This window comes from Solea senegalensis, linkage group LG7, assembly GCF_019176455.1.
Source record: "Solea senegalensis isolate Sse05_10M linkage group LG7, IFAPA_SoseM_1, whole genome shotgun sequence".
Taxonomy (NCBI): Eukaryota; Metazoa; Chordata; class Actinopteri; order Pleuronectiformes; family Soleidae; genus Solea; species Solea senegalensis.
Genome location: NC_058027.1, coordinates 36663 through 56190, shown reverse-complemented (window position 1 = coordinate 56190; position 19528 = coordinate 36663). Strand labels below are relative to the sequence as shown.

Below are 19528 nucleotides of genomic sequence, written 5' to 3'. Positions count from 1 at the left end.
TACTTGTTATATGGCCTCACCCGGTCATCTTGACCCTAACCCTAACCTCACTTCTTCTCCATGCCTAACCCTAAACCCCTGGGTGCTCTTTACCCAGAAATGGAGTTGTTTCTTGTACGTGATATACTTAGACGCCATCTCTTCTTCCACTTTTCTGAGATTTCTCACAATTGTAGTGAACACATCGGGACTTCTAGCTTGGGGAATAGTCACAGCGCAGTGCAGTCCTCAGAATCAGAACACACCTTGTGTACCTAATAAAGTGGCTGGTGAGTGTATGGAGGTGTATAATAACTTGAGATAAAGAGGCAATATCTTGTTTTAATTTGTAAATAATGACTAGCAAGTACATGGTGCTATTTAACAGTAAAAAAACAAACAAGATATTTTGTATAAACATTGAACCTTTCTCACTCAGCAAACTGGTAAAACGATTGTGTGCTGAAACCTTGCAAATGACAGAAAAGGGAAAAAGACATTGAGGCAGATGTGACCTAATGAGCTGAGCTCATCAGCAGAAACACTTCATGTTGAATTTACAACATTAATAGTAGGAGGTTTGCCACCTTCTTGTTTTAATAAGGAAGAACAAGAAGGAGAAGAAGAAGAAGAAGAAGAAGAAGCCTTATGGTACCAACCTAAATTGGTAGAATTAAGGAAGTTTTTAGTTCCTCTGCTAATTCAGAGATATATAGAAAGCCTGCATTTTTCAACCACCTTTGGCAATTTGCTTCCAGCAGTTCAGCAACTCCCTCGTGGACACCTTTACAAGTCAACGCTGCGCGCTGTACTGTGGGCGACGGTAAGACTGGAGTAGATTTGTTCTCGGAGTGAAACTGTGGGCGTTTCCTGACTCTCCTTTCCTTACACGAGCAGCACGCTGATATGAGATGGAGTTAAGATAGACATTGTGTTTGTGTTTGTCTGTGTTTACTTTAATATTTCCAGAGCTGTGTTTTCAGATAGATAGATAGATTCATTCAGTTTTGTAACTCACATTTTTGAATTGTATATTTTTGACTAACAACCAGTTTGTTTTAACATAAAATACACAATGAGAAGAGAAGTTTAAGTTAATACAGGTGTTTATTCATTCACTAAACTTTTCTATAAAGTGCCTTTTTTATAAAAAATGTGTTTAGTTCATTGCCATACACATTTAAAGCAAGTTATATTTAGACTAATAGTCCACCTTGTTTCAAAAAATATAATTTTTTTTTTAAGCTTTTTTACTGAATTACTCAACTCCCTCAGAAGAAAATGGTGACAATTACGAAATTTGAATACTGCCACAGCAGGAGTTACAGAGTGTGGACATCAACCTGCAGTCATTCTGGCCAAACTGATGTTCTGCAGAGGAGGAGTGCAACACTTCCTGTTGCGACGTACCCTGTATCCTGTTTTCCACAGTCAGTGGTCATGCGTGTCATTCCCCTCTGCATGCTAGGCTGATGTGTGGGCACAATCTTGTGACCCTGCAAACGCAAAAAAAAACCCCTTAAACTTCATCAAGTTCTGTTGACAAAGGACGACATATTTAGTCTACTTTGCTTAAGTTGATGTGGACAAACGCCATAATTACAGCGTACACAGTTTTAGCACCTTAGCACAGCCGCTTAAAATAAGTGCATGCTACGATGGTGACGAGAACATTAACACCTCCAAACAGCAGGGCCAAAGTTCTCAGGGCCAAGCTCTGTGACTGTGGTGAGACCGTACATGAGCTTAAACCAGCAGAGATCCTGTGACTGTGTTCAGACGTGTTCAGTTACACCCTGTGGTGGGAGCAAACCATGCAGAGGAACTTTGCAGCGTGTCGTTTACACTCGAAAACAAATATATAGATGGTGTTTTAGAGAGTAAAAGTAGCTTGGTCTGTAAATACTGGATTCAAGTTCATGTAATGAGGGGAGAAAAAAATCCAGATCCTTTAAAGTAAGGGTCTTCAACATTTTTCAGGCTAATGCTAAGCTATTCAAACACTACACAGGTTCATATATTCATGTTTTTATGAGCAATATAATTTTAATTAAAACATTTTGTGACCCGCCCCCGCAGTACCTCTATGGACCCTAGCTTAGCTAGCAGTATTTAGCTTAGCTCAAATACTGTGGGCTCTGTCTTCCATGTCACACAGCGCAGTGCAATTGTCGCTAATGTCCAACCGGACAGAGGATCAGTAGAAGACCACGTACAGACCATGTGTGAGGCAGTATCTGGTGCTGTAGTTCGGTTTGTTCGGCCTTGTTCAGACTGCAGCACAAATCAGATTTTTAAGCAAATCCAGATTGTAGCTGAACAGCTAAAAAAACCCACATAAGACCCAATCTATCCAAAGCTGATTCAAACCACATACGGAGGTGGTTTTTGTAATAACTGTTTCACTGCTGATTTCAGCAGAAATTCGAAATAATCAGCAAAGTCAGTGCCAACTATAGATATATATGAATGTAGCATAGCATAGCAATGATTTGTATCTCAGCTGCAGATCACGTGCGACTGTTTGCTCCTGTCTGGTGCACTGGGCTTTTAAAGGGAATGACAAGTAAAGTTCTGATTGGTTTGATTGATGTTACCCCGGAAACACACCTATAAATACCAAAAACAACCCCTTTGAAGATGGAAACACCCTTAGACCTTATAGGGTGCTGGATCTTAAAGGTCAGTAAAACATTGCAACTCATTTGAATGTCTATTTCAAATGTGTGAGCTGTGGAAGTGGGTGAATATCTGACATTCAAGTTATATGATTAAGAGTTTAAAAGTCCCTTAAAAATCCGGAGTTGAAAAAATGGCCAACGACGCATCACATTTCAAAAGTGTTTGCCTTACTTGTCAGACAATCAGCAGTGTTGTAGGGTTACCGATTAGGTAAATGGAACTTATTTCTAAAAGTGATTGTTTAATGTGTACTTTAAAGAGTCATTAAATATTGCACTGTCATGGATAATAACCCTAATCCAAATTCTCTGGCGCTTACAAAACATACTAACCTCCATTGTTATCCTTTAAACCGTTACAGTAGTGCAGTTGGCAGTAATTCTTATTCTAAATTATAATGAAAAGTTCAAAGCCTGGTGTTTCCCTGATGGAAGAAACAAGGTATTTCCCAAAAAGTAATACAATTGCCCTGGAAATTATGCAAAAGCCCCCCAAATATATTACACAGAGATAAAAAACAAACAAAACAGTGTCACTGATGCTCTGACCAAAATGTCAAATGAATCCCATAATTAGCTGTGCTACACTGTGAAATAAATAAATAAATAACACACTGGACTATAAATAGGGATGGCACAATACCACACACTAGTACAGTCCGATACAGTCATTTTAAACCGTTTAAACTACGAAGAGTCATTTCAAGCTATTTCAAAAACATGACTTTGTGAACTGTGTGACAAATTTTTGAACAAATAAATAAACAACATGACTTGGCTAAAGCGCTGTTCCTGAATTTTATTTATATTTTTGCAGTCTTTGCATAGTGAAACATGCGACATACAGGACCTTTGGATTGTATCACATCCAATCCAGTGATTTTAAACAGTATCGGACTGCTACTAATTGTTTATTTGTTATGTTGTTATAGCTATCACTGTTTAGCAAAAGTAGCATAGGACTGCTTAAAGTAATTCTGTAAGTATTATTGGCTGAATGCACCTAAAACAATTTATAGGTGCTAAATAATATCTCAGTAACCTTCAATTGTAATTTGCCAATTGGGTAAATTTAACTGTGTGACAACTAGATAGATATTCCATTAAATACATAATGGAATTTTTGTTCCTTCAGTCAAATTCTGAGTTGTCTGCTGTTGTTTGCCACTGGACGCATGCATAAATGAGTCAGTACATCTCTGACTCGTACTTCACTAAAACTTGAGCGTGGTCAGCGTCACATGCTCTGCGTGGCAGTCGTGTTGGATTTCTCGTGCTATTGTTTCCACCGCTGTCATAAAAGTCAAATCCTTCATTATATGGTTAAAACACCATTAAAACCATTAAAACATTAAATGCAACCCTTAATCTGTTTCAGTGAAGATAGTGGTGTTTGGTGTTTAATATTAATTAATATTATATAATTATAATTATTATATAATATTAATATAATTAATTTAATATAATTAATAATTGTCAGATAGGGACTAAGGAAAATGGAGTTTTCCCCCCCTGTATTTTTTATTTACTTTAGAATGTGATCAGAGCGCCACAACACGTGGAAAAACACTGGAAAAAACAAGACACGGCACGTGATCTATCATGGGTAATGTTTTGGGTTTTTTGTAATGTTGCAATCAGTTACAGTCTGTTACACTTTTAGCCATCTCTTCTTAAAGCAACACAATGTGTAACATATTAAGTAAAGTCAAATTTTCTCATTCTTTGAGCGGTGTTATGGTGCTGACCCCAAATGCTCCATAGTGCCGGTGCAGGTGATGTAGACCTGCACAGGCTTTGCCACTCACCCTGATATTGGAGTTATTTGTTTATCTATTTATTTATTTATTTATGAACACTGTTCTTTGCTTAAAATGATACATTTATGCCTTGGTAATGTCTCATTTCTGTTGTTTTGTGCATTTTGATGCCAGATAAGATGTGATGTGACCAAAAAAAACCCAACAAAAACCTTCTGTGGACATTATTTTTGGTGCACAGACAGCAAAAGTCTTATCTGCATCTGCATCTCCATGTGCTAACTGTAGTTTCTAATGTCTTACACAACAGTAACCATTATTATATTTTGGTTGCACTTTCCCACACAGGATGATGCGTGTGCAGCTTCAACTGCATGTGCGCGTCGGCACCTGGAACCGGTGGATCCAGGAAATTTCAACAGGCCAGACTGCATCATGTAGGAAAGCAACAGTGGTTGCACAAAGATTTAAGGTTAAACAGTTACGGTGGAAATCAACCATTAGGCCATAACGTCTCACAAAAACAGTGCAAAAACAAGCAGCTCTTGTCAAGGCCTGGATTATCCTGACCATATGACACGAAATGGATTCATTTAAAGGCAACCTTCAAGGAACTGAATCTGAAAGACAAGTAACTAGTTCCTCATTTGACGATATGTCACTCTTTGGTGTGCATGATGCACGTACTTCATGCTTTAGGTCACAAGGAAGACGGAAATACGGAGACAAGGGTTCTGTGAATTATAAGCAGACTTTAGGTCACAAACAAAAGCAGAGAGACGTGGATCTGATAAGCAGTAGAAACCTGTATTTCTGGTGATTTAAGTGACAGCCGATGTGAACGCAGTTTGGTTTAAATGCACTTTTCAAATAAGGTTGGAATGCATCTTGTGGTGGTTTTACTGGATTTCCAAAAATAGTTGGCAGAAATAGGGACAGTACACACTAATGCACAAATGCGGCAATATATGTAAATATGTCAGATTATAGCTCAAGGCTAGTTTCTACCTGCAGTCTCTTGGCAGGTTGGTGGAACATTAAAAAAAAGACACTTAACACAGAGATAACAAACAAAGACAGAGCAACTGTAGAAAGATAAAAATCACATGGCCCTGCGATGGACTGGCAATCTGTCCAGGATGTGCCGACTATCGTCCTATGTCAGCACCCCCCAGCGACCCCGCCGTGGAGGATAAAGCGGTAGAAAATGGATGGGTGGATGGAGGTGGAGCCAGTCCATGCAGGATTTTATACATCAGGCAGGCAGTTTTATTTTAGGAGGTTATATCTATAAGTAGAATATTACAGAATATTGTGTAAAGGTTTTCTTTTTTATCTAATGTTTTCAGTGCTTTTTTAGAAAGTGATTTGATTGGTTTGAGGGTCGCCACTCCTGCCAATGACCAGCTTGTAAAACAATAGCTCAACAATAGCTTTCATTTAAGATTAAATGAATGGCTAACAACAGGCATTTCCTGTCCTTTGCAATGTATGTACTTGTCTGCAGCTTCATGGAGAGAACACCTCCAGTCTCACTTTCATCATGTTAGTAAAATAATATTCAAAATAATAATAAGACAAAATTACGAGTTAAATGATGTTAATTTGTGTAATTAATTAGGGTTATCATGGGATGAAAATAGCACAGAAAAGTTTGGGCGGTCTACTGCTTTTAGGCATTCTTTGCACTCATCTCTTCATGATTATTATTATTATCATTACCTCTGTATGAATGTTCTGTCTGTTTGTCGATGATCACCTGTATCAATAAAAATGTATACAATCACCAGTGTTGATGCGGTTGACCCGCATCATTTCAACTAATTTGAAAGGTTTGGTTTTCATTTAGTTCTCTCAGATAACACTTTTACACCACCTTTAAGGTTGGAACCGTGCTGTAGCGTTGCTGCTGTGAAAAGGGCCAACAAACCAGTTTGCAACCAAAGTAATGTGCAAAAACTTATATTATAATAATTATTCTCATTCAGTTCAACTCTATTTAAAGTCAACTGTATGGAATTGGATAAAATAACTAGTAGTTGTGCACATTTTATTAATTAATTTAAGTTACAACATAAACTTTGACCTGCATGCACTGTATTTCTATGTATTTCTATTAATATTCAACACAGCCACTGGTTATATGTAACCCACCACGGCAAAAGTAGCAACAAGTACTTCAAAATGTTTTCAAAATCATGCTCGTTGAAGTTTCGAAGAAGCCACTGCACTTTTGTTGTTTTTTCGGCCCATCAGCTGCTCTTCACAGGGGAAACACATGGCTAATTAATATGCAGCTGCTGCTGCCGGAGGCTCATCACTGCTACTGCTGCTGCTAATTACTGCTACTGCTGCTAATTACTGCTACTGCTGCTTCCAGAAGCTTCTGTGTGTGTTTTCACCTTTGAATGAAGATGGACAAGGAAACACACAGAAGAACTAGATCGTGGCTGTACTTCTTAACGACGACAGAGGCTTCTGGTCATGCCGACGCCGATCTCACTTCTGCTATGCCAGTGGACTTTATGCTAGCGCGTTAGCGTTTAAGCTAGCGGACGTTATGCTAACGCGTTAGCATAAACGCTAGCAGACTTCGTCGTTGCAAACTTTCTTCAGAGTATAACAAACGGATGGATTATTTACCTGCCGAAAGAGATGACGACATGAGGCCAACACCAAAAACCTCTTATTAACCTCCTATCTTCTTATGGGGTGAGTTTTCATTAAAGTCCTTTATCTACATCACGTTCATGTTCATTTGAAGTCGCACACAGGGAATTGCTAAGGATTTATTAAAATACGTCTAGTATGAAAAAAACAAAAAAAATTTAATGTTTTTTTTTCATACTAGACATATTTTAATAATCCATTGTGAGTTTCAGGACATTATGTGGCTACATTGTTATTGACTAGCTCCAGGGCCGGCCCAAGAATGTATTGGGCCCTAAGCTGAATTTGGAAAGGGGGCCCTTCCACCATCTGAAAAGTACCTCAATAAATTGCTATATTACAGCTGTGTTATTTACTCCAAACCAGTGTCACTTTTTTTGCAGTAAGGGGGAGTAAAATCACATGGCCTACTTTTAATTTGCACTTTCATATTCAAAGTGAAACACTGTGTGTGGTGCTACTGGACTTGAGTTAAAAAATATATATAAATAAATATTTTCATTTCTTTCAAATGATAAAATATTTGTCCTCCCACACTCGTATCACTAGGGGGGCCCCAAGCAGCCTTTTAACTTGCTCATGCCTCGGACCGGCTCTGGCATTATAAGCTGTACCAGGAGCATGTGAGCATCTGCTATTAATGTGAATAACAAACCAACCTGATGTGCTTGAATAATGTGTGAATGACACAGACATCCACACTACACCACAGAGCAACTTAAATGTATTTTATTTGATCCTTCCAACTCTTAAGTATATTACCTTTCTTGTTTTTCATTTTTAGGAAATTTATATTTATGTTTCATTTTATTTTTTTCTGGGAACTCTTTATAGAACCCCTGGGGTCCCTAGACCTGTTATTGATAATTGTGTTCAAACTACTACCATAGTTTATCAAGGCTCTCAAGTTTTGAAGTCAGTTCAGAGTGAGATTTTGTTGGGAAGGGCGGGGGTAGGTGAGGGCTTAGTTATTTCAACTAAAAGTAGCCGTTTGAGGAGTGCCTACATTCAAATGGCCTCATCTTCTTCAAATATTTTCAGATTTCCATTTGTTAGAGATTGATGGAAAGCTTAGAAATCATTTCAGAACAATCAAAATGTTTATACAAATTCAGTTCAACTGCATGGAATTGAATAAAGTAACTAGTAGTTGTGCATACTTTATTAATTAATCTAAGTTACAACATAAACTTTGAGGTGCATGCACTGAATGTGAGACTTTCTATTTTATTGCAGCACTGTATTTCTATTTATTTCTATTAATGTTGAACATAGCCACTGCTTATATACTTTTAATTATGATACTCGGGGTATATGAGTATAAATGTTATTAGTATTATTTCTTTGACGATTTGAGTGCTTTTGTTAAAGCTGCAGTGGTGATTGTTGATCGCCTCAGTTTGTTCTTTGCAACAGAAATGATGTAACATCATTTTATGCTCATCTGAAAACAGGCTTTGTCAAGAAATACTATCAGACCCGACGGAGGGAGTGTTTGTGTATTAAACGACGATTCTTCTGCAACTTTTCGTTGGTGCTTCTTTGAGTTTTCACACCAACCTGTTTGACCAGCACACTGTTTCTTTTGCCTCCGTCTGTCTTGACATTCACTTCCTGTGTGCAGCGTTGGAGCGTCGCCAAGGTGACACAACGCTATAAACACTGCGATACTGAGAAACACAGAGGGAGTCATAGGGAGCTGATCGGCTGAATCAGCAATCTGTGAACTCATCGGACAAACATTGTTAAACACTACAAAATTACAGTTTTAAAAGCTGAATTGATCATTTCAAGTGATATTACAATTACAAGTTGAGTTCTGCCCAGTAACACATGAACAGACTGTGAGATTTAATATAACATGCTTTACAGTAACATTGTCAGTCATAAAAATCACCAGAAGGGGGGAAAAAAAGTATCTTTTAGCTTCACTTTAAATAGTTGTGATGGAAATAGTGCATGGCTTGCTGCAGCTGCAAATTAATACTCTTGGAAAATGTTGCTGTGTATGCCGTCAGTTTTGTTCAACCAGCTGTGATTCAGACGTGGGACTGGCCACAGCCTGTGTGGTTTCAACAGCTCCCCGAACACAAGCCCTGATGATTGTTGACGGATGACTGACTGACTGATGTCAGTTGAAATCAAACTGACACGACGTTGGAGTGAATGAGACCGTCTAGTTTGGGGTTTAGTTATTAAATGATCACGTGGGTGAGAAGATACAGCATCATGGGAGCTCTTCTGTGAAGTCACTAAGCTCTCACCCGTAATAAAAAAGAACACTAAGTTGAAGTTATTTCAGTCGTACGCACACACACAGAGCGATATTCTCACCACCTTTCCTTATCACAACGCTGCAGTCTTGCCCCTAAAACAGCAGAGCTAACTATACACGCAGATTTGTGCAACACTGTAACTGTACCATTCAGCGCTTATCTCTCTCAGCATCTGGACAATTAGCCCTAACTTCGCGTGTTTAGGTACCAGCAACACTATATTTGTTTTATTTTTGCTTTATGTAAAAACAGAAGTGGACCAAATACTGCACAAAATATCTCTCTCTCTCTCTCTCTCTCTATATATATATATACTGTATGTATATGTATATATATATATATATATGTATATATACATATATATGTATATGTATATATATATATATATGTATATGTATGTAAGATTAGAATAGTGGCGAGTACAAAAGATGAAGAGAATAAGTACGAAAATACGAGAGTGTAAGAAATGCAGCATATGAACTCAATCAGTCATAAAATAATGTAAAATAAAAAGTGAGATATTTGAATAAAATGCAGCTTGAAAAGCGTTGCAGTGGCACAGCATTATTGCAGAGATAGAAACAAATGTATGATACAGATGTAGGATAATGATTAGTGGGATGTAAGGCATAGTGCAAACAGTGTTACTGTCAATTCAGTAACACTTAAAAAAAAAAACCCTCTCTGTTGGAGTTGGTCATTGTTGTTTTTCAGCAGAGAGGAATCACTTCCCCCAGGAACTGCTTTAACAGCGTCTCCTCTCTTTGTGATAATCATAATCTGCAAAGCTGCAGTGAAGTTAAACCACAGATACTGTCCATCTTATCTTCCAGATGTGTGTGTGTGTGTGTGTTGCCTCTTTTCTGGCATGGTCACTGCTCTTCTCAGAGGCAGTAGTCCTCATGGAGACCAAAACCTGGTCCTGACGAGACAGAACCTGATTTCATTGGAGGAATTGGTAAAGCTGTAACCCAGTCCCTCAGATTCAGGACTGCAGTGAGAAACCAGGACACAGACTTACATCTATGACTGTCTTCATTGGGCATGTGAGCTTGAATGTCCAGCTGATTAACGCTGTATGTTTAATGTAAATATTCATTTCATGCTTCCCAGTGTGTTTTTGGTACTGTGTGTGTGTGTGTGTGTGGGCACATTGACACTGCCAAGAGTAATGCCATTTATTTAAAAACTTTAATAACCGTAATAAAAGCAACATTTATTGCTTGTTTTTGTGTACTTGGGGATACGTTGGGGATCACAAACAATCAAATAAACATTCTTTAAGATAAAAGGTCACTTCACATTGTGTTTTTAATGTAAATGATGTCAGTAATTAAACCACAAAGATGTAAGATGTAAAAACAAACAAACAAATACATCTGTTATATAAACTGTCATGGTTCTTTTGTGTGCTTTAAAATATTATAAAAGCACAAGACTTGAATGAGATCAACCCGACTTAAAGCACAGCAGCCAAAGTTGAGGGTGGTGAGAAAAACTCTTCTTTGTCCTGATTGGCCGCTGAAGGAGGAGACAGTAGATAGAATGTGATAAAAATTTCATGGTCTCCTCTGTCAAATCATCAATGCCCAGGAAGCTTGAGCAGACACACTCTATTGCTCCCACCCACATGAATTTTACTGAAGTCAAAAGTTCCTTTTTCATTTCACAGTTAAACAGCAATTTCACCTGACGCGGCTGAAGGCCTCGCAGAAGGTCATAACTGCGTGTAATACAATAAGAGACCGAGAGAAAGAGACACCTTTTTCTTTTTTTTCTTTCCTTTTTTCGGTTTTCGTTGAGTGAGAGGAAATTTGGAAACGTTGTGCAATGGCGCCACAAAAGTTTTGAAAGGTTGTGAGTGTTTTGCCAACAAAGCATCTTGAGTCGGTCCGAGGAGAAGAGGTCTCCATGTTGCATCCATACAGAATGGAGAGCTACCTCATTCCACCTGTAAGTATCTCTCTCTTTTTTGTTTGTTTGTTTGTTTGTTTGTTTGTTTGTTTGTTTAGTTGTTTACAAACCCATTGAAGCTCTTGTTTAAGCTCACGGATTTAAGTGGTTTCTCGGTTTTAAACAACAACTGAACAGAGAGAACATCTAATGTGCATTATTTCTCATTATGAGTGAGTGTTATGTGAGTCTACTTCAATTTGAATAGAGTCTTTTATACTATGGCCAGCATGAAAATGAAACTCAGACGTTCTTGAGAGTTTCATAACCGTAGCATCAAGACCAGAAAAAAAAAAGTCATCATTAGAACAATTACTGCCTTTATTTATTTATTTATTTTTAAAAGAAACATGTAAACAAATGTGAAAATGTTCTAAAAGTGACATTGTAGATTTAATAAAAATATCATTGTCTCATGACTTTTTTTTGTGGCTAAATAACTGCTTTTATTTGCCCTCGCAGCACTCAGAAGAAATGTATGACCCAGAGATCTACAGACATCAAATTGCGGAATATTATAATCCTTATGTCCTTGATACGGATATCCAGGCAGGTGAGTTTTACCTCACTCTTTATCCTCCGCCTCATGTGAACGCAGTTTTCTTCCAAATGTGACATTTAATCAGAAACTATTGTGGGGGCGACTGTGTGGATCAAATCTGTATTTTAGTTTTGTCTCACATTCCACAGTCATCTCTCTTTTTTATTCTACACATGAACCACCAGAGCCTGATGTGGTGACACCGGGTTTTCTGTTATGTCGTATGTATAAAGCACACAGTGTGTGTGTGTGTGTGTGTGTGTGTGTGTGTGTGTGTGTGCGTGTGCAGCTGGACTCCACCACATCAGCGTGTATGGAACACAGGAAACAGATGCCTTTTCTTTTTCGGCTGCTACAACTATAGACACAGAACAACTTTCGCCCCATGGGGTTTTATTGATACATGAGCGGTGCTTTACTTTCTCTTGTAATCAACTGTTTTAAATATTGCACCAAAACAACCTCGACGGGAAGAACTCTGGAGGGAGCTATATATAAAATGTCCGACTGAGACAGAAAGTTATTGTGACAAAAATGTAAATCATGGGCCATTTCCTCCATCATATCTAAAATAAGTCCAATAATTTGTGGCTTTTGAAACTGGCTTGTTTAAATCTTTCCGGAGGAAAATTAGTTTTTCTCCTCGTTTCATTTTAAACCTCGAGCACAATGGGTAAGCAGCCACTTCTGACAACGCACATTTCCATGGACAGACATCTCCAAATACTCATCATGTGTTTTTCAACTCGAGTTCAGGACACTGTCACAGGTCTTGTGTGCACCTTGTATTTGAATAACAATTTGCAAACCCATGAGTCAAGAAACTGGTGATCAAAGCCTGTGGCAATTATGCCGTTTCTCACTTTCTCCGTTCAGACCACTGGGAGTACCACCCTCACCCTCACGTGCATCCTGTCGAATTTGAAAACCTCCAAGAAACAAACTTCACAGAGCTGCAGAGTGTGCAGGCACTGCACCCGCCGGGCCTCATACGGCACGACGCCATACGATACGACGCGGAAAACCTGCTCGACCCGACTCTTGGGGCGCATGCACATGTGCTACAGCAACCAGTAAGTCTGATGGGTAAAAATAAAGAGTTTAACACACCGAGGTTTCCCGACAGCAGAGGGCATGTAAAAATCCTGATTGGATGGACCTTCACTGCATGTCTCTTCCCCACTCTGCTTCCTGTTTGAATACAAAAATAAAGGCAAAAAAAAAAGAGGCACTATACTGAAAATAAAATGCTGCATCAAAATATCTCCCTGATTAAGCCTCATTGATATTTAAAAATCTCTGAAATGGCCACAAAGGAAGCAACTATCATGCACAGCAAATGAACTAAATACAGTATCTAACGGATAACTTGCAGAATCAAGGATTATGATAGAGGTACATCGTCTTCTGTAGTAACTACAGACAAAGACTGACACTATGACGGAGAATTTTAGAAGCAGTCACATCCTCCAAAGGAGTTTTCCTCTCAATCCCTCAAAAAGTACTTAAACTCTCCCACAGAGATCAGTTCAGTTGTATGTTATTTCATGTTTCCTCGTTGTAGGTAGACAGATCGGGAGGAACTAAACTAGGCCAGGAGTGGTTTTATATACAAACACATCCAATAATAAAACACAAAGCACAGTGGTGCACAGTGTCTAATTCCTTTAGATCCTATTCAGGGATTCATTCATGAACAACAAGTCACCATAATCCAGCAGAGGTGAAAAAACAACAACGAAACATTCCGAGGTCAGTTGTCGTTGAGGCGAAACTTGGACTTTTTAAGCTAATGTTAGCAAATACAATTTCCCCTCCCATCTGCATTGAAAACACTAACATTGTCTTTTAGTTTTAGTTTATTTCTTATTCACTTCCCAACACGGAGTGAGAGTGAAGTATTGTTTTTAATGGCTCTGTGTGTCTGTTTGTTTGTTGGTTTGCACTTCCACACTTGCACTTGCCAATATGACCAACAGAGGCCGCCAGAGGCTTGTTGCATGAACGGGGTGAAGTCTGCCATCGCTGCCTAGTTTTTTGTTCATCTTCTACACACTAGATACAGTAGAACACATATTTCTTATTTCCCTCTCGGTACCACCAGAGGAAGCTCACGTACCACATGTGGTACACATACCACAGTTTGAGAACCATGGGTGTAGACTATATTTTTATTTTATTTTTATTTTTTGAAATGTTCTCACTATTGCACTGTATTGTTCTTTTTTAATCTTATTTTATTATATTTTTTTTTTATTCTTATTCTTATTTTTATTTTATTCTCTTTTTTCACAACTGAGCTGTGGTGAATGTGTGTTTCCCCCCTGGGGGAGGAATAAAGACAATTCAATTCAATAGCCCCAGAAATGTAATATTTAGTTATAGAGTTCTCGACACTGAAATAACATTTTTTATGTTGAATAATTTGACAGAATTGGCATCAAATGATTGTAATTCATCATCACATAATACTAATTACACCAAGTTTAATGTGTTTCAGTCAATGTTCTCATCTCTCAGTGCTGTAGTAACAAAAGATGTAATTAAGCTTCAGTTCTTGGTTAATGGAAAATGTCACACAGAGGTTTAATGAGTGAACACACCCACACTGCACGTCTGCGGTGCCCGGTAACCAGCGCCATCACCAGCCATCACATGTCTCTACTGTACATTTCTGCAAACCACAAACTCGTAATTACGTTGACAGGCGCACATACTAACAAGACGCTTTCACCACGTGTGGTGCGCTTTGGTGAAAATGAGGAAGTCGGGACGCTGATAACCATTTCCTTGTGAGTGTGGTTCAGTTTAGGCACATTGACTAACACGTGGTCAGGTTTTGGCACAAAAAGCACCTCAAAAAAACCAAAAACTGTTCTCCAAATGTTTGGTTTGGTGGACATCTTAGGAACACCACAACGAAACATGTGATGTTTGGTGTCTAAAAGTAAAAGAACACCATTGTTCTGAAGACGAGGCTGCAATAATGGTAGTAACCTTCATACTCCACATTTATCACAGTCCAGTTTCAAGTGAGAACGTGCATTTTTTTTATTAGGGTCCTGTGACCTAAAATTAGGAAGTGAATCTGTGAGTTACAAGGAAAAACTTGTTTAAGTTTTCAGTTTAAAAAATACATTCTTCGGATTCGGTCTGGGTTTCGTCGCCCGTGTGACGACTGCATTTCATTTCTCCAGTTTTTAACCCGTTCATCAAAACAGTGACGTCTGCATTTGGAATCCGTTATAATAGAATTATGTGAAACAACAATAAACCAGTTTGTTTTCCATGTACCATTACAGGGTCATCTTATGACAAGTTTTATCTATAAATGGCATCACAGTTGCTTTACATGCGTTTAAAATGAGAATTTGTCTATAACACTGCAAAAAAATCCTATATTAAAAACAAGAAATATAACCACTATTAGGGGAGTGTTGTTTCAAGCTAAATTTTCTGCCAGTGCAGCAAGAAAATGGCACTAGGGTCATACCTGAGAAACAAGAAATCTCAAAATCTAATTTTAAGCAGGGAATACTTATATTTAGTGTCAGAAACCAACTGGCTCAAAACTAGTCAGCAAGAGGATGAAAACGACATGAATTTGCTTTGTATCAAATGCATTAAAAAACCTCATAATAAGTATTTCTTAGATTAGGAAGTCTTGTTTTAAGAAATGATCTACTATACGAATACATTTATAGATTTAATGCAACACTTTTATTTTCTTGGCAAAGCACAAACCACAATCTTTCTTGCTATAATCACAAAATACAACATGTTTTATGAGTGTTTATTATTGGTGTTTAATCGAGAATTATTAATTTATTCAACATTTGGGGTCACAAGATGGTTCCTTTAATGGCTACTTATTTACATTTTGAGAGTTCAAAAGCTCCATAACATGGTGTTTGAATATTTAAATGGAGCAGAATTTTAAAAAGAACATACAGAATTAAATAAAAAAGCAGAACAATTACATCAATCATACAAATGACCACATTTAATGTTTAACATGTTTTATTAAATGTCTTAAGCTATTACTAACACTTTATGTAGAATTCTTTTCACATTTTCAAATATTGAATATTGATCCCACTTCACCCTGTGTGTTGCAGGTTGCCTTCTTCCCTCGGACGGTGTACAACACGCCGCATGTGTCCCAGCGCAGCTCGGACGACGAAGACCACGGGGGACAACTGGAGGTGTCCGACGAAGAGTGTGTGAGAGATCGGACTTACGTCACACCCGGAGAGCTGGGTAAGAAACCGCGCGCCGCTCCGTTTCGCACCGTGCGCTCAGCTGTTAACACTGACGTTTATAGACACACACACACACACGGTCATGTGATGTCATGCAAGTCATAGTACATCTGAGTGTGGATGAACTCAGTCACTGCACACACTTTACATTTTTGAGTGTCCGGAATGTAAATAAGTCTGTTTCCTTTGGAGTGTCTGTGCTGTATATAGTGAAGTGCACGGGTCTTTAATTATCCGTTCATTGATACGCTGTGTGTATTAATTTATTAGTGATTAACACCCACCATTGTAGTTACTGAGAGTAGCCCTAGAGGCTCGTCGTGGGTTATAGGCCAGTGTTGTTTGGCACGGAGTTATTTCAGCGTTGTGTTCTGCTGACTGCGATAGATGAGCTATCTGTTGTGCAACTGCTTTTAGACTCGAGTGACTCACTTTCAAAAGCGCGAGGCTGAAAAACAGACCAGTTTTTTGGTTGTGGTGTCGGCTTTTGCTAATAGTGCAGCTCAAAAAGTCAGAGACAGTTTAAATGGAATTTGCTGGGAATATAAGTTATGACTCAAGACAAAAATGATTATATTTTTGGTAGCGTAAAGTTTTGACGGTGTGGAAACTGTGATAAACATAATATACCAAACGATGCTAGGCTAATACAATCAGTTATGTTTGTATTAAAAACTACACCGTTCAAATGGAGTTCTTGGAAAAGGTATTTCTTCCGATTACTGTGTTTTTGTCGTCTGTGTTCACACCGGAGGCAACGCAAATTTATTACGCGACAAGTTTACACAGAAACTCAACTGCTGCGAAAAATCATGCTGACGCAACGAGGCAATGGCCGGTCAGTGCTGAGATTCTGCGAATGACATCACGTACTTGCCAACGTCCAGACCCCGCTCTGGGCCTCATTATGTATTACTCTTGCGTGTGGACACTCGGCCGTCTTGTGTGGTTTCACAACATCGTACAGAGCCACTGCCCGGACACAACCTGGGCGAGTTAACCTGCTAAATTTGTGAGTTAACTGCTAAATTTGCGAGTTAACCTGCTAAATTTGTGAGTTAACCGCTAAATTTGTGAGTTAACCAGCTGAATTTGTGAGTTAACTGCTAAATTTGTGAGTTAAACACTAAATTTGTGAGTTAAACGCTAAATTTGCGAGCGAACCGCTAAATTTGGGAGTTAACCTGCTAAATTTGTGAGTTAACCGCTAAATTTGTGAGTTAACCGCTAAATTTGTGAGTTAACCAGCTGAATTTGTGAGTTAACCGCTAAATTCGTGAGTTAACCGCTAAATTTGTGAGTTAACCACTAAATTCGGGAGCTTGTCACGTTGTGTTCGGCTCTGTATTGTTGTTTTGAAACCACACAAGACAACAGTTTCTTCTCTGCAGACGTTTCCTCAACAGAGAGTGCAACAATACCGGTACTTCTGTTTAAAATATCAGGTATTCCTCTGCCTTCTGGGTATTTTTGATGAGTCATTTGTTGAGAGTGTCTCCAAGTGTTGCTGAATGAATATCACAGTCAGAACAGATACTATCATTTATTTTATGTACTGTCCTTCAAGATTACCATTACAAAATGATAAATCAAACTGAGCCTCTTTTTTTACGTACAATTTTGTGTCCTAAAGGAAATAAAAAGAAGATCCGTTTGTACCAGTTCCTTTTGGACCTTTTAAGGAATGGTGAGATGAAGGACAGTATCTGGTGGGTGGACAGAGACAAAGGGACATTCCAGTTTTCCTCCAAGCACAAAGAGGTGCTTGCACACCGCTGGGGAATCCAGAAGGGCAACCGCAAAAAAATGACCTACCAGAAGATGGCACGCGCGCTGCGCAACTACGGCAAGACCGGAGAGGTGAAGAAGATAAAGAAGAAGCTCACGTACCAGTTCAGTGACGAGGTTCTGGGGAAGACTCATCTGGAGAGGAAATCATACGTGTAAACGAAGCGGATTGGGAAGATTTGAACTGAGAGCTGTAGTTTCTGGCGTTCGATGCTTAATCGATGTGTTCTGGTGAATGTTGTAGCATTTGGTGACTAGCATCTATCTACCATGTACTGCTGTACTTTGAAAACACAAGGTAATGCTGCATAGAACTGGACACAGATAACCAAATATCTGACAAAGTAATTGTCACCAATAAGAAAAGAATCATACAAAATGTCAGTTTGGTTTGGTGTCAGAGAGAAACAGTGTGGAAATACAGTCAGTATTGATTATAAAGATACATAGACTGCTAAAAAAAAGCCCTGCTCTTTCTTTTCCTTTTTGTCTTCCTCAGTTTTTGAATTAGTATTTTAAAACCCACCCACTACCAGGTGGTAAAAAAGAACTGCTGAGCCTCATATACAGTGCAGTACACACAGAAACTCTGTTTATGTCTCACAAAACAGCAAGTTATCAGTTTGAAAACTAGGATATTTTAAGATTTTGTTGTGTTAGTGTGATAGTATAATACAATAATAAGAAAAAAAACAAAAACAGTTATGAAGTCCATGAAGACAGGATTTATTGCAGTCCTCTGAATGTATATCTGTATATTTAAAATGTCGCCGACTGCAGCTGACACGAACACATGAGCCTGTACAGGCTTGCAAACAGGAAGCATAAATAGTGGCTGTTTTATTTTAGTGTACAGTATGTGCTGGGTGAGCGACTTTCTTTGAAACGATAAGGCCGTACCTTGAAATGAACCTTATCCTGTGTTTAAGATTGAATTAAGATTTTTTTTTTGCTGAATAAAAAGCATAAAATCACACTTTCGTATTTCCAAACTGGGTTATCTTATTCTCCACTTTTCCTTTTGAGGATATTTTTGCTATGTGGAAGAGAATATGTGTCACATTTGTTTATTTTGCCTTGGCCATATTGAGACTGTTCTCATGGTTAATACAGAGATGTGGCCAGCAGGGGGTGGTCACTTCAGACAGGCTCACTGGACTCTCTTATCGACTTATCGTGTCTGTGTAAAGCTTAGTAATAAATTGATGATATCTCTGGACAGTGACATTTAGTGATTATTCCTTTACAGTCAGAAACATTTGACTGGTGCTGGTTATAGACAATGTATCAGTGATGTAACTATACTAGTTGTTGTTTTGGACATGCAAAAGTTCTCTTTTAATTGTAGGTCATGGTACTGATTGTATATATATTTACATTTACACTGTCATATTTAAAACAGCAGGGGAGACGCCAATGAGTCCTTACTGTAATCATGTTTATTCTATACCATTATATACCTTTACCACGGTTATTTACATTTGTATAAATACATGGAAAATCTGACTGTTGTAATTAAAAGATTGCTTGTAAAAATGAATTATGAGTGTGTGTGTAATTTGTGTTTAACACGACAGAACTCGTCGAGGTGTCACACTCTGACAGCAGTTTTCCCCTC

General features: G+C 38.4%; 1 protein-coding gene and 1 long non-coding RNA gene across 2 annotated transcripts; both read left to right on the top strand.

Annotated features, from left to right (window-relative positions):
• The first annotated feature begins 502 nt into the window (after nucleotides 1-502).
• LOC122772336 lies at nucleotides 503-6251 on the top strand. The gene is made up of 2 exons (XR_006360764.1): nucleotides 503-2661; nucleotides 4195-6251. It is a non-coding gene; the product is annotated as an uncharacterized LOC122772336 (long non-coding RNA).
• Nucleotides 6252-10873: 4622 nt separating this feature from the next.
• spi1b (Spi-1 proto-oncogene b) lies at nucleotides 10874-19450 on the top strand. The gene is made up of 5 exons (XM_044030301.1): nucleotides 10874-11319; nucleotides 11782-11872; nucleotides 12737-12933; nucleotides 15979-16120; nucleotides 17756-19450. The coding sequence occupies exons 1-5, from the start codon at nucleotides 11278-11280 to the stop codon at nucleotides 18067-18069; spliced, it is 786 nt and encodes a 261-aa protein (XP_043886236.1). The 5' UTR covers nucleotides 10874-11277; the 3' UTR covers nucleotides 18070-19450.
• The last annotated feature ends 78 nt before the right edge of the window (nucleotides 19451-19528 follow it).

Excerpts from the sequence above, each read along its gene's own strand:
- spi1b (XM_044030301.1), top strand. The coding sequence starts at position 11,278 with ATGTTGCATCCATACAGAATGGAGAGCTACCTCATTCCACCT. Across the intron at positions 11,320-11,781 it reads AGAGCTACCTCATTCCACCT|CACTCAGAAGAAATGTATGA; the intron begins GTAAGTATCTCT and ends TTGCCCTCGCAG. Across the intron at positions 11,873-12,736 it reads TGATACGGATATCCAGGCAG|ACCACTGGGAGTACCACCCT; the intron begins GTGAGTTTTACC and ends TTCTCCGTTCAG.